This window comes from Colossoma macropomum, unplaced genomic scaffold (assembly GCF_904425465.1).
Source record: "Colossoma macropomum unplaced genomic scaffold, Colossoma_macropomum, whole genome shotgun sequence".
NCBI lineage: Eukaryota > Metazoa > Chordata > Actinopteri > Characiformes > Serrasalmidae > Colossoma > Colossoma macropomum.
The window spans coordinates 22,635,959-22,649,895 of NW_023494805.1; the positions used below are offsets into that span (position 1 = coordinate 22,635,959).

General features: G+C 37.2%; 1 protein-coding gene across 1 annotated transcript; it reads right to left on the reverse strand.

The window, feature by feature from the left end:
* Positions 1-1,559: 1,559 nt before the first annotated feature.
* On the reverse strand, positions 1,560-5,247 carry LOC118825383 (macrophage mannose receptor 1-like). Its single transcript, XM_036595969.1, has 7 exons — positions 5,201-5,247; positions 5,018-5,073; positions 4,449-4,838; positions 3,637-3,969; positions 2,641-2,667; positions 2,492-2,518; positions 1,560-1,570 (listed from the first exon to the last, which is right to left on the reverse strand). The coding sequence occupies exons 2-7, from the start codon at positions 5,061-5,063 to the stop codon at positions 1,560-1,562; spliced, it is 834 nt and encodes a 277-aa protein (XP_036451862.1). The 5' UTR covers positions 5,064-5,073; positions 5,201-5,247.
* Positions 5,248-13,937: the final 8,690 nt, after the last annotated feature.

The following is a 13,937-nucleotide window of genomic DNA, read 5'->3' on the forward strand; positions in this document are numbered from 1 at the left end:
AGATATTTCCTGAAAAAACACTATATGGTCACCGTAACTGTATTTATTTAATGCCTTTAGACTTTTTAAATGATTTAGTTAAAAAACATAGTAGCAAAAGGTAATTTGAAAAAAGGTAGTAGCACTGACAACAGAACAAATAATTTAAAATATACACTGTAAAAAGTGGCTCATCAGATCTACTTAAAAAATTACTTAATGTGGTAATACGCAATTGAACTAGTTTTATTCAACTAATGAAACTAATGAAAAAATCCTTCATTCAAAGCATTTATTTAGTTTGAATAAAACTAGTTAATTTACTTGTTACCACATTTAGTAATTTTTTTAAGTAGATCTGATGAGCCACTTTTTACAGTGTAGATTTATTCTTGTTAGAAGCAGTTATTTAGCTAGCGATCGCTAATGTTCACTAAAGTTAGTCAGCTTGGTAGCTAGGTAGCTAAAATATCATCTCTACAAAGCAGAGAACTATGTAAGTAAATGCAGGACCAAACGTTGAGTTCAAGGATCAGCTAATATGACATTTTTGGAAGTTGCTAGAATTGCTAGAAAACTATCTTTCCTAATTAACTAGCTACTAAATTTGGCTATATTGCTTATCTTAACTATCTGCTGTTAGTTAACCAGGTGCATAACTAATATCCGCTTAATTAGCAAAATTAATTTAACTTATTCATCTTCAAGGCAGTCAGCTAGCTACCTGAATAGCATGGTAAATTAGCTAGCTGATGTAATAAAAGTACATTTTAAACATTTAATTTCAGAAATACTGAGTAACTGCAGTAAGACAGTGGCACTGAAGCAGAAGCACAAACAGCACAGAGAAACACAACAGCAAGATACACACAGCAGAACACAGAGAATATTTCTAATGTTCATGTAATACATATTTATTAATGAACATGTTGGAGCCTCATTACTCATAGTAATTTATTATGCTGATGTAGTACTATAGATTTGTACTAGGAACTAAACCAGGTTGTGTTCGAATTTGATCTGGATATATTTTAATCAGTGTGCTCATGATATCAATCTGATTCATGATCAAATTACAAATGTCTGAAAATAAAAATGAATGTAAAACAGTGTACTACATTGTATTGCACTAAAATAGCTGCCTACATTTCATGTATTTTAAGTATGTCTGATAGTAGCATTTGAATCATTGTGGTGAAGTGTCCATTCCAGTGTGGGTTCATTTGTGGACAGAACCTTATAAATCTAAACTTTAAGCGAGCTCTCAGAATTAAAAGGTTCTGCGTTTGGTCCATCATAGAAAAAGGCTATTTCCAAATATCCTTTGATTCAGTGGTTAAAAGTATCTCGAGGCAATGACTTTGTTAGGCTATGAAAGCTAATTGTCCTACATCAGAGTTGTGCTATTCGGAAAGTGAAATCTTTGATCCTCAATATCTTAAAAAACTGCACTGAACGCAGACAGAACCTTATAATTCTAAGCTGCCGGAATATCACATTACAAATTGACTTGACAAAGAAGATACTTTCCTGTGGTGGAATTTATGGTTGATGTGACTGTAATAAAGACAAAAATGGTGTTAAATTTGTACTGCAAACACGAACACACAATGATACATATTTTTTGTGAGAATATACCATTGTATATGATTTAAAATTGCTTTGATAAAGAATACAGATACATACCTGTGGTGACACTTTATCTTAAACTTGATTTAAGATAAAACAACTATATATTGATTAAAACATACAAACAAAAGCTGTGTGATAAACAGTAACGTTTCTAATGTCTTTCCCTGATTCTGATGCTTTCTCGTCTCATTTTCAGTTTTTGTTTTCCTGCTCCTTCCTTGTTCTGCTCTTTTGTCCCTCACCTGTGTCTTATCTGTTACACTGCCCTGCAACTGTGCTCATGTGTTTCTTAGTTTTTCTCTCTATTTATTATATCCTTGGTTTTTGTCTCGTGGTAGGATAGCAGCCCTGTTTTGTGTTGCCCTGTTAGGTGTTCTTTTTCAGTCATTTGTTTTCTTTCAGTTTAGTGTCTAACTATCCATTGTTCTTTGTTTCTGTCTAGTTCTTTTGTTTGATTGTTCTCGTGGATTCCTTCTGTTATTTGTCTTAAAAATGTTGTATATAGACACACGTAGCATAAGAAACAGCTTTGTGAGAGAATATACACACTAACCTGTAGTTAAAGTTGTAGTTGGTGTTACTGTGGATAACAAAAAATTAATATGTACAAAAATACACACACAAAAATAACACACCCACACACACAAGCTGGTTTTCAGTCTAAACTCAGAAACTGATAAACACCATCATGTCTATCTGCACTTTTAGACGGAGTAAGAATTGTCACATTACAACAAGTTTAAAATTAAGTTTAATCATTTTTTACTGGAAGTATAGTAAATGAATTGTGATATCTGATGTTTGCACAGTGCTGCACATCATTAGAATATATTGTTATACAACATCCGAAATTGCTTTAAGAAAGACGATAAATGCTTACCTGTGGTGGATGTGGTGGTCGCTGTTTCTGTGATGTGAGAAGAGCAGAAAAAAAGTTAAGGTTGAGAAAATAAATGTAGCTGATTGTAGTTAACTTATAAGTGGAAGCTGTAGAGATATATATCTCATCCGAAAATACCAGACTCTTACCTGTGGTGAAAGGTGTGGACAGTGTTACTGTAATTTGAAGAAAGCATTGGTTTAAATTTGACCTAAACATGTAGCACATACAGTATATAGACATAGATGTATAGACATAAGAAAAGTCAGACACTGACTTTGTCTGTCTGCTGTGTGTCTCCTATCCTGTCATTTCCATTTCATTTGATTGGAATGTTTTGGCTTTTTTTTATTCTGTTTGTTTTGCTGTTGTTGTTTTGTTCATGGATTTATAAGTAAGTTTGAGTTTAAGAAATGCAATGTTTAAATAAACTGTATTCTTCTTCTTCTTCTTCTTACTATTATTATTATTATTAGTAGTAGTAGTAGTAGTAGTAGTAGTAGTAGTAGTAATAGCAGTATTATAAGTATTCTTATGATTATTTACTTCTAACTTTTCTCATGGAAACTTTACAGAAGAACAAAAAACAATTTTAACTTTAAATGTAAGTTCATTTAACAAAATTTTTTCCAGGTATTTTTGGATCATCTATTTAGCTATCTATCGTGAAATGCTCACACAGTGCGAAGAGCACCTGATTTTCAAATTCTAACCATAGATTCTCATAGATAGACAGATATATTCAGCTAAAAAATGGAAAGGAAGGAAACTGTGACTAAGAAACTAATGTTAATAAACTTTCTAAAGATAAAATTTCTACAAAATTTCTAAAGATAAAAAAGACTTTTCTGCTGCGTGGAAGTAACCAGATTAAATCATTTATTCAGCAGCACTGGCATATTCTAAAAACCAAAAAAAGTGATTGTCCCTCTTTTTTTCTGTCACTCAGGTGCCCAAAAATGTCTATGATGTGGATTACTGTAAAGGTTTACCCGGAGTAATGGTGGTAGCTGATGTAACTATAATGTGTAAAAAACTGTCAAAATAATTGCCATATTATTACCCCCCCCCCACACACACATTCTCACTCAAACTCATAACAAATTATTTCTACTGTAATTAATACTGTATTAAAATCCACTCACATCTGTAGCAGATGAAGGGGTATGCAAAATTACAAGGAGAATCATTCCATAGACCAGAATAATACATCCACATTGCGGTGCAGTGTTCATTTCCTCCCATATTATTTGGTTCTCCAGTTAGCCAGTTCCCGTAAGTGGAGTTGCTCTGGTCTGACCATAGTCTAGTTCTGTAAAGACCGATCCAAACTGCTTGTCCTGCTGCTAAGTTAAAAATCTGTTGATCCTCTGTTGCATTCCTGATGCTGACCAGGTCTGTGTAGTACTGTCTGCAGTACTGACGAGCATCAGAGACATTCATACTCAGACTGATCATAATATTACTGTTGCTGGACCCTTAAATAAATAAATAAATACATAAATAAATAAATAAATGAATAAATAAATAAAAAGTTCCTTTTAGTCTACAGGTAACATTAAGCCTCATTGATCGTGGAAGCTTATAGGATATTATAGTACAGTAAGTACAGCACTGTGCCAAAAAAGTGCATTCATTTAACATTTAATCTTTACACAGATGCTTGTAATTAAAAATAACCTATTATAATCTTCTGGATTTTATTACAGTTTCCATCACTTATTTTTTTTTTTTTAAGAAACTTGCTTTCATTTTTTTAAAGAGGATATTTTTCCACACCTCCAAGGAGAAGGTGGTTGCAGTTTCTGCTTCTCTAGATTCAAGGACTCCCAAACTCGTTCTTAATAGCAGTTTTGACTGGAAATATATGAAGATTTTTGCACAGTACTGCATATATACAGAAATATATATATATATATATATATATATATATATATATATATATGTATAAACTCACCATTGTAACAAATGAATTTTGCTAAAAGGTTACAATTCACATCATTCCAAAATCCGTTACTCATCATTTGTGTACACATTTCTTTTCCACCGTTATTATCTGGTGCATTTGAGCCCCAGTTCCTGTAATTCCTCTCGCCCACCCCATAGAAAGCATCATCATCCAAATACCATCTCCAGCTGTTCTGCACATCCTCATACTGCCCGATCCAGATTTGAGAATTATAGCTGCCATTTACAGCAGCAATGACGCTACTTTGGTCGTTATCATTCTCAATTGTGGCCAGGTCAATGTAGCTCTGTCTGCAGAACGCCTGTGCCTCAGTCCAGTTTTTATTCACATTCACAAAATAATACTGACGAGAAAGGCAGGAGGAGAGGGTGAGGAGACCTGCGGGTGACACAGACACTGAGTTAGAAAAAGTTGACAAACATCAGTGGCAGCCAAATTCAGACCTTTTGAAAATCTGAATATTAGTTCTAAAGGCAACTCTTGTAACGTATTAGAGCATATAAGGAATATTTGTGTTACTGTGAGGCAAGTAAAATAAAATATAGATTAAAACTCACTTGAGAACAGGAGAAGAAACATAATTTTTGATCTTGACAAGAACATGATTGTTGATCTAGACAAATAAAAGTACACAGAAATAAGCACCAATACTGATGTAAACATGTCAATTGTGTTCAAAGTTGCACCAAAACAGCTAATTATCGCCTTTTGTTTGAATATAAAATCAAAAATTAACTTACCCAATAGGAAAGCTCAGGTCAGATGTGCCTTTTTGCTGGATCTTATATATAGTGGAAAGAAGAAGCAGTTGGACTGCTTTCAGCAAAATACTTTCACATTTATACTCACTTTATCTCTCCATCTGTCTTTCTGAACACGCCCTGCTAAAGCTAGTTTTTCCTAGACCTGTATGTTTTATTATGGAATGCTTCAATGCTTGAAATATGAATTGAACTACTATTTCAAATGTTCTACTACTACTACTACTACTACTACTACTACTATTATTATTATTATTATTATTATTCAGGCTCTTTTCATACACGTAGCAGCAGTGCTTTACAATGAAATAGAGATTTTTAAAAATGAAAAGCATAAACATAAAGAATAGTAATAATACTAAACAAAGTAAAAGTTAAATTAGAAAGATCCACTAGGTTACATAGGTCACTTGCAATTTCAAAATTTTATCTATTTTATCTATCAATTTAAAAAATTTTCCTATGCTGATAAATGCTGGATGTAGTAAGAGGTTCCACTGCAGTACTTAGGACTTACAAAGATTTTTGACTTGCTACTTTTGTATTTCTACTCACTTGTTTTGGGGAGGGTACTTTTACTTACTTATTTTATGCAAGTATCAATACTTGTACTTAAGTATCAATTTAGGCTCCGCTCCCCGCCTCTGAACTTGATCACGAACAGTGTCAGTGTTTTTTTGATGCTGCTTTAGCAGGTGCAGCCTCAGATAACAAACTTTGTTAGCCAACATCTCTGAAGAAAATGTGCTCTGGAAAAACATTTTGAATTCTCTAGTGAATTAGCGCGGTTCAGTTGTTTGGTGCTGTCTAAATGCGGGTGGAGTTGCATGTCAAAACCAAACTAAAGAAAAAATTCAACAGTCCGCACCAACCAAGGCAGGTCTGAAAGCGTGTCCCAGCTGAAATGAAGATTCTGATGGGATCCACTGCTGAGTTTTACTCTGCCTGTTCCTGCTGGTCAGTGCTTCATGCAGTTAAGTGAAATCAGAGGTTTTTATGTCATGTCCTGAACTCAAAAATTAGTGGGGTGTCGCCACTGTACTTCGAAAAGCAGTAGGTCAAATGCCTGCTCACCACCGTGGTTCCGGCGGCCCTGCAATAGATCAGGATCTTGTGATCAACATTATTGAATCCTGCATTAAGATCCAGAAGGAGAAGAATGGATGGTTTACCAGAATCAGCACTAAGCCTAAGATTCATTTACAACACGGAGCAGTGCTGGCTCTGTAGTCTGTACTGTTAGGAATATAAACCTGTCTGGAATTATTATTAGATACCAACCATACATTTAGTTGTTTGAAAACAGTCTTCTCTAAGATGTTACTTTAAAATCGAAGGTTCATTACTGTGTGGATAAACTGGCTCTTGTCCTTCCTCATACTTTTTTAATCTTAAACTGAAAGGAATTTAAGTGGTACTTGGGTTTGACATTGACTAAAATCACCTTTCATGTCATGCTAAAGACTGTCTTTATAAACCTATTCAGAAGTGAGTAGTAACTAGTTACATTTACTCAAGTACATGTACTTCTGTAACATACTGATGGATTTTTACTCTTCTGAGTATTTTCAAATCATGATACTTTTACTTCCACTAAAGTATATTAGTGAGTAAAGGAAGCTTTTTACTCTGTTACATTTTAGCCATTCATATTTAGATACTGATTCCATTTTTTTTGTGTTTAATTTCAATATATTTTGTTGGAGGCAATGTATTGCTTTATGATTGGTTACACCTCTGACTTTGGAGTTTTTATTTTCAACCTAATAATCCCAAAAGAGAAGACAAGAGCTGCATAATCTTGAGTTGCTATGCTGATATATGCTGGATGTAGTAAGAAGTTCCATTGCAGTACACAGTACTTACGTAGATTTTTGTCCTGCTACTTTTGTATTTCTACTCAAGTTTTTCTGGGGAAGGTACTTTTACTTGTGTAATTATTTTATGCAAGTATCAATGATTGTGTATGAGTATTGATTTCAGTAGCTGCAGCCTCAGATAGCAGTATTTGTTAGCTAACCTCTCTGAACAACATCAGGCTGTTTTCATACCCAGTTCATTTTTTTAGAAGACCGCATCACAGTTATTTTTTGTGATATTATATCTCTTGCCTTTGGTTCGGATTGTGGACTGTTCTTTTTTTTTATCAGATGTTTTGCAGGGATGCAAGCGCTCTGTTACTCTCACAACCACCACCATGAAAACCGAAAATCAGAAAATACAGATGCTTATCTTCTATGGGAATACAAATTTAAATTTAACCGATCATGTCGCTGATGCTTGGCCAAAAAATTCGCTTCATAATCCATAATCAAACGCAAATCATTATTTTATTGCTTTTGTTATTTACAGCAGCTCGTAGTGTAATAATAATGTAAATAATAATAATAATAATAATAATAATAATAATGAGCCTAGGAACAACAATACAACGCTTTGGGTTGCAAGCACTGTAATAATAAGACGTGGTAAACAGTAATTCTTAATCTTAATTTACACAAAATTCAATGTTTGATTTGTCGTTTAGTGCACCAAAACAGTTACCAATAGAGACAGGCAATCACAGCACATACATTTATAAAGTGAATAAAAAACAATTTAATAACCTTTTTTTCATGAATCTATTGTTTTTACTTTTTATTATTTATTTTTGCTATTTATTTATTATGTGTTTATTCAGTAATGTATGAATTTAATTTAATTGAATCTAATTACATAATCATAGTTGTACTAATACACACACACACACACACACACACCCACCATCTAAACCACTTATCCTTCTGGGTCACGGTGGGGTGCTGGAGCCTATCCCAGCTGTCATTGGGCAGAAGGCAGGAGACACCCTGGACAGGTCACCAGTCTATCGCAGGGCAGGCAGACAGACATACACATACACACACCTAGGGACAATTCAGCATGTCCAATCATCCTGACTGCATGTCTTTGGACTGTGGGAGGAAACCAGAGTCCCCAGAGGAAACCCACACAGAAAACATGCGAACTCCACACAGAAACGACCCTAGTCGCCCGGCCGGGAATCGAACCCAGGCCATGCTTGCTGTGAGGCGACAGCGCTACCCACTGCGCCACCGTGCCGCCCCACAATAATAATAATCCTTCAGTATGTTCACAAATTGTTGCTGGGCAGCTTCTACAAACAGTGTGATAATTTGAATTACACGCTGGAGATTTGCTTCATTAGGGTGCCTGCGCAGTCTTGCACGTCCCCCCATCCACTGCATGAGAAGCCGATCAGGAAGTGACATGACTGACCTCATCTGGTCTCCGTTGGACCCAGCAGGATGACTGGGTTCAGTTTATATATACCGTCTCTGGCTTCATTCGTTTTTGATTTTGGCTGATTTGATGGTCCTCATGGACTACAGATGACTGCATCGGTGGGGTGTAAAAACACTGCTGTCAAGTCGGACACATTCTACTTCCCCTGCTGAGCTCACAACAATGTTCAATCTCACAGCGTTTTTTGGGGCAGAGGAAATTGAAGTGCTTGAAAGTTTACATTATAAATATGACACACATCAAATCTATGTAATGTATTATGAAAACATCAGGGGTGATGGATTAAAAAAACCTCCTAGAGCCACACTTTTAGAGAGATTTTTTTATTATTATTTCTGTTATATTAAGAACCATATACTTGAGAATAAAGTAAAAATTACAACATTACAAAGGTAACCATATTGCCAAGAAGGTGACAAGAAACCTAAAGAACAAATTATGGGCATTATTTCTTTTAAAATAACTCCTGAACTGAACTGTTTTAAAGCTTTTTTGCTGGAAGAAAAAACTGTAGTGTGTGGTGGCCATGTGTAAAAAATGAGCTGCCAGAAGGAGGAAGTCAAATAATGGCATCCCTTTGGGAGAGATAGCAACATTAGATAATGGATCTTAAAAACGTAACCTATGTGACACATGCGTCATGTTTGTCATCAGAGATTCCAGCCAACAAGGGGTGATGTTCTGACATCATGAAGACGTGTTGTAGCTTGTGCAGTGGATGGTCCGCCTTGCTCCCGCAAGATTGTAATGTCAGGTGACGTGGTGACGTTCTGCAGCGCCAGAGAAAATCACACATCATTTCTAACCAGCATGCACTGTTTTAAGTCCAGCATGCATCACATTAAGGAAATGCTGTGCAGAGCCGCATTAAGTTGACCACAACTAATGTGTCCGACATGATGGCATTGTTTTTATACCCCACCCCGCAGTCATCAGCGGTTCACATTGACCATCCTAAAGTCAGGCTAAGTGGAAAATGAACACAGCCAGTGTTTATGAATTGTCTTAGCTCGTGTTCACAATGCATTAGTTAGCCACTGTGACCTCCTTACATGGTAACACTGATGTAAGGAGTGCTAGCTAGTTAGCAAACTGCACCTTTCGTTCATAAAAGTAAAAAACTAGCCAACTTGCAAAAAGCAAAGTGTGCAGAATTAGTTTTATTTTAATGTTATCAACATAACTTTGCAAACACCAGCTAGTTTGTTCACCACTAGTGCTTTTTTGCTCAATTCTGTCAAGGGGATCTTAATGGGTTCCTGGACTCCAGAGCTCCATAGCCTAATGCTAATAATCATCATCTTCACGTGCCTGGTCTGCCAGATGGCCTGTCCAGCCATGATTTCATACTAATACTTTACTGCTGAGATAAATAATATAAATGGGAGAACCAGGCCTTATAGGGCTGCACACAATAGTGTGGATAGTGTTAGCATACTTTTCTAACAGGTTGAAGTAAGGAAATGCCCAGGCCCAGATTAGGTCTGTAGCAGAGACGTGTACAGATCAGCAGTGTGTTATTTTTCATTGTATTTTTCATTATTTTCATTTTGTATTACAAAAGGTTCCTAAAAAGTGGAAACATTTGATAATAGTTCCAGTGGCCAGTAGCAATAGCCGAAAGTAAACAATTTCAGACCAGTCACCCTTACTTCTTTAATCATGTCATGTTTTAAAAAGTTAATTGAAAAAGAAATTCCAGCATTGAGGAATTGAAGATGCTACTTTAACATTGCTTAAAGTTTTGTTTAAACATCTGGAGTCTCCAGGGACACATGCTAGATTTTATTTACTGATTTTTCCTTGTCTTTTAACACTGTCCAGCCACATGTTCTAGAAGAGAAACTTATTTCTTTTTTTTTCAATTAGGCTGGATAGTAGATTTCTTAATGCAGTGTGTGAGAGTCAATCATCCTTACTCAACTGTTCTACTCTTCCACTGGTTTTCCTCAAGGGTGTTGTCTGTCTCCTCACTGATATATTATGTATATGAAGTGGTCCCAGGCAGGGTGAATTAAATGTGATTGGGACAGTTTTTGAATTTCTGCCTTGTGTAAGTTGTCTTGCCATGCATAAAAAAAATAGCCCAACACATGATACATTTCTGCAATACAGCTTTGATGAGGTTAGGAGGACAGCTTGATGAAGTGTCTGGACAAGGGCTTAGAGGAGGGCTTGGACCACGACTTGGAAGAGGGCATGGGTGATGGCTTGGAGGAGGACATGGCCCATGGCTGGGAGAATAACTTGGCTGAGGGCACTGAGGGGTCTCAGGGGCTTCAGGTGCTTCATCATGTTCCGTTGAGAGAAAACAGAGCTTTGTCTATGCAGGTGGGATCTAGTGGGTAAATCCCACTGCCCCTGAACCCTGCCTGTGTATTTTGTGGTGTTGCTACACTTTTCCAGGCCTTTGAGAGCAGGGACATGAACAGGGCTTCTTTGCAGCTTCCTTCCGCCACTCTCTCTGATGTAGACCCGGCCCTCCAGGTTCCAAAGGTGCTTCAAGCTTTTGAACAATGACCTTGTTGCTTGGGAATGTGTGTCGCATGTGGAGGGAAGCACACGATATGCATGTTGTTGTCTCTCATGAGAGTAAGGGACTCAGTGTTAAATATGTGGTTGCGGTGTCTGTCAAGCAGCAGCATGTGGACGGGGTTACTCTTTGGGCAGGTGGGCCATAAACAACTTTCCCCAGTTCAAAAACACTTAATCCAAGTGTTGATCCATCCATTGTCTGATATTTGAAATGGGTGTTGTTTGGTGCCCCAAAACACCAGTCAGTCCAGAGCCTTTTGCCATTGAATATGATGAGTAGCAGCCCAAATAGTTGTTGTTACTCCTTTGCAGTGATTTTGAAGCAAGGTGATCCTACTTCTGCCAAAACTCTTGTAGACAGGAAGTGGTCCTGTAGGCCTGTTTCATCACAGTTCCAGACATGTCGTGGGAAGTCCTGGATCCTGAGCTCCGTAATAAGTTCACTGTAAGAAGCTGAGGCCTGGGTTTGTCTTTAGAAATCCTTAAAACCAGTAGTGACCTGCCTTTATAGGAGCAAGGCTTTTTATTCCATTGGCTTCTTCAAATTGGGTGGCAAGAACTTATATCTCTTGTAACCCTCTCTTGCTCAGATCCTTGACTAGCTCTGCTAGCTGGGCCTCATCTCCCAGCAATGTGCTTATACCCCTTTATCACTCCCTTCACTCACCTCTGCAGAGTTGATTTTGGCACGTTCCAGGGCCTGGCCAAGAACTTTAACCTGGGTATGTTCCCTGTCTCTACTATCTCCCTGTACTTTTCAGTGGCTCCCTTCATCCTGTCCTCACTCCACTTCTTGTATTTTCTCCTTGCTGCTTTCTCCTCATGTTCTCTCTTTTGCTGTCTGTCTGCATGTCTCTTCCTTTCTGACTGGTGGCATTCTACTCCTCAATAGATCAATCAGGATTTGTCAGGAATGGGTTTAGAGGTCAAGGCTAAACTTAATGTTAGGTTTGGCTTGGTTAGTGTATTAGGGTAAACATAGTGGATTTTGCTAGCTGTTTTTGCTAGCTGGCTAGTCCATGCTGTCTCATTGAATGGCACAAAATAAAAAAAAAAAACTAATTTCAAAAGTAGAAACATGGTATTAACATGACTGATTTTGTTGTAGTAGTACATTGCATTCATTAAAGGAAAATGTGCAATAAATTAACTACAACAACTTTGTGACCTTATGATAAAAAATTGCTAATGTTTATGTCATTCTGTCCCATTTCACCTTATGTCCCAATCACTCTTTGTTCACCCCACATTATAAAGTTTGCAGATGACACAGTGATTGTTAAAGGTAAATTTTTCGTCCAAACTATCAGGTGATTCTAGGTCGTATTTTCAACTTACTTTCGAACATAATAAAATATCATCTTAAAACACCTTAAATCTTCAATGTGACTTTTTTGGATGTCTTTTCAACTTTCATTTTTAACCCTAAAAACGTATTAAATGGCAGTCAGGTATATGATTTTAACATTGATTTAACGCTACTGGAAATGTACCCACAATGGTGGTTTTAAGATCCAACTGTGTACTTTGAATAAGTGGAAAGTACACATTTGTACCTTTTCATAAGCTAATGTTTTAAAACAGAACAATACAATAAACAGGCTGGACTCAAGAAAGGGTGTGAGAGTCTTAAAAAATATAATTTCAAAAGAACATGGTACAATTATGTTCCCTAACTAAAGGTACCAAAGATGTACACTCTTCGGTATCACACCAGTGACAGTTCAGTGCCTGTTTTTCTGAGTGTGACATTTAACAGCACAAGATTATTTTCTCAATTATTTTTATTTAGTGTCACAAATTAGGATATATTTAGGGAATAATATTTCTAAAATAATCAGTATTAATTTTAATTAAAAGTTTAAAATTAAAATAGTAAAAACAGTTGGCTCTTCAGCTAGTTAACATGTGTGCTTTATGGCCCATCCCTTTACTTTACCTAAGTAATGAAAAATAAATGTCAAATACTGTTGATGATTTGAATTTGTAATGTACATTCAGGAGGGGTTGGAGGGTGTGGGTGCTAAATAATACTTAGGGGAGACTACATTTAGCCCCTCTAAAATTGGCCTATAGCAACGCCTCTGATTAGAAGGCAAAAAGAAATCAAATAGCACTCAAAGGTTTTCCTTTTTATTCATCAGTTTCATCCACCACACCTCAACTCGTCTTATTTCCATTATTTGAAGTTTATATCAGTTCAGTCCTAACCCATTTCTTTCTCTCTCTCTCTCTCTCTCTCTCTCTCTCTCTCTCTCTCTCTCTCTCTCTCTCACAGCTGTTTGCTCAGTTTGCGCGCCTGTCTCTCGCGGGCCTCGTACGCGTGCTTAGTGTCGGTCAGCTCTTCTAGGCGCATGCGCAGTCGGGCCATGTGGAGCTGAGCGTGCTGGCAGCGCTCGCGCAGACCCTGCGCTTCCTCGCGCAGCTCTGCAGCGGCGGCACTCAGCTCAGCCCCGCGCGCGCGACACTGAGCCTGCGCGTGCGCAGCATCCTCCAGCAGAGACTCCGCGCTGGACGCCACAGAGGCGTGCGCGCGCTGCAGGAAAGCAGTATCGGTCATCACCTGCGAGGGAGAGGAACACAGTCACTAAAAAGAGGAAAAGAGGAGAAGACTAAAGCCACCTGAGCCAGAAATCATGATCCATTTTTCTTACAGTGACATATTTACTGTAAACACGGCATTACTGAGGATATGGGAAAAAAAATATATGGACATGTTTTTTTTTTATATAAATGAGATACATTTCAAATACATTACTTCCAAAATTTATTCCACACACTAAAGTTTCTGCTGAATGTGTGTGGGGGGCGGCGGGGGCGGGGGGTGAAACATTACATTACTGGTTAGGTGGGCAACAGTTATTACAGTCTGAGGGAA

What these genes read in the sequence shown, in the direction of transcription:
- LOC118825383 (XM_036595969.1), bottom strand. Translation starts at nt 5,063, where the DNA reads ATGTTCTTGTCAAGATCAAAAATTATGTTTCTTCTCCTGTTCTCAA. An exon ending in AAAATTCATTTGTTACAATG is followed by an intron (nt 3,970 to 4,448) that starts GTGAGTTTATAC and finishes TATTTATTTAAG; the next exon opens with GGTCCAGCAACAGTAATATT. An exon ending in CCCCTTCATCTGCTACAGAT is followed by an intron (nt 2,668 to 3,636) that starts GTGAGTGGATTT and finishes TTCAAATTACAG; the next exon opens with TAACACTGTCCACACCTTTC.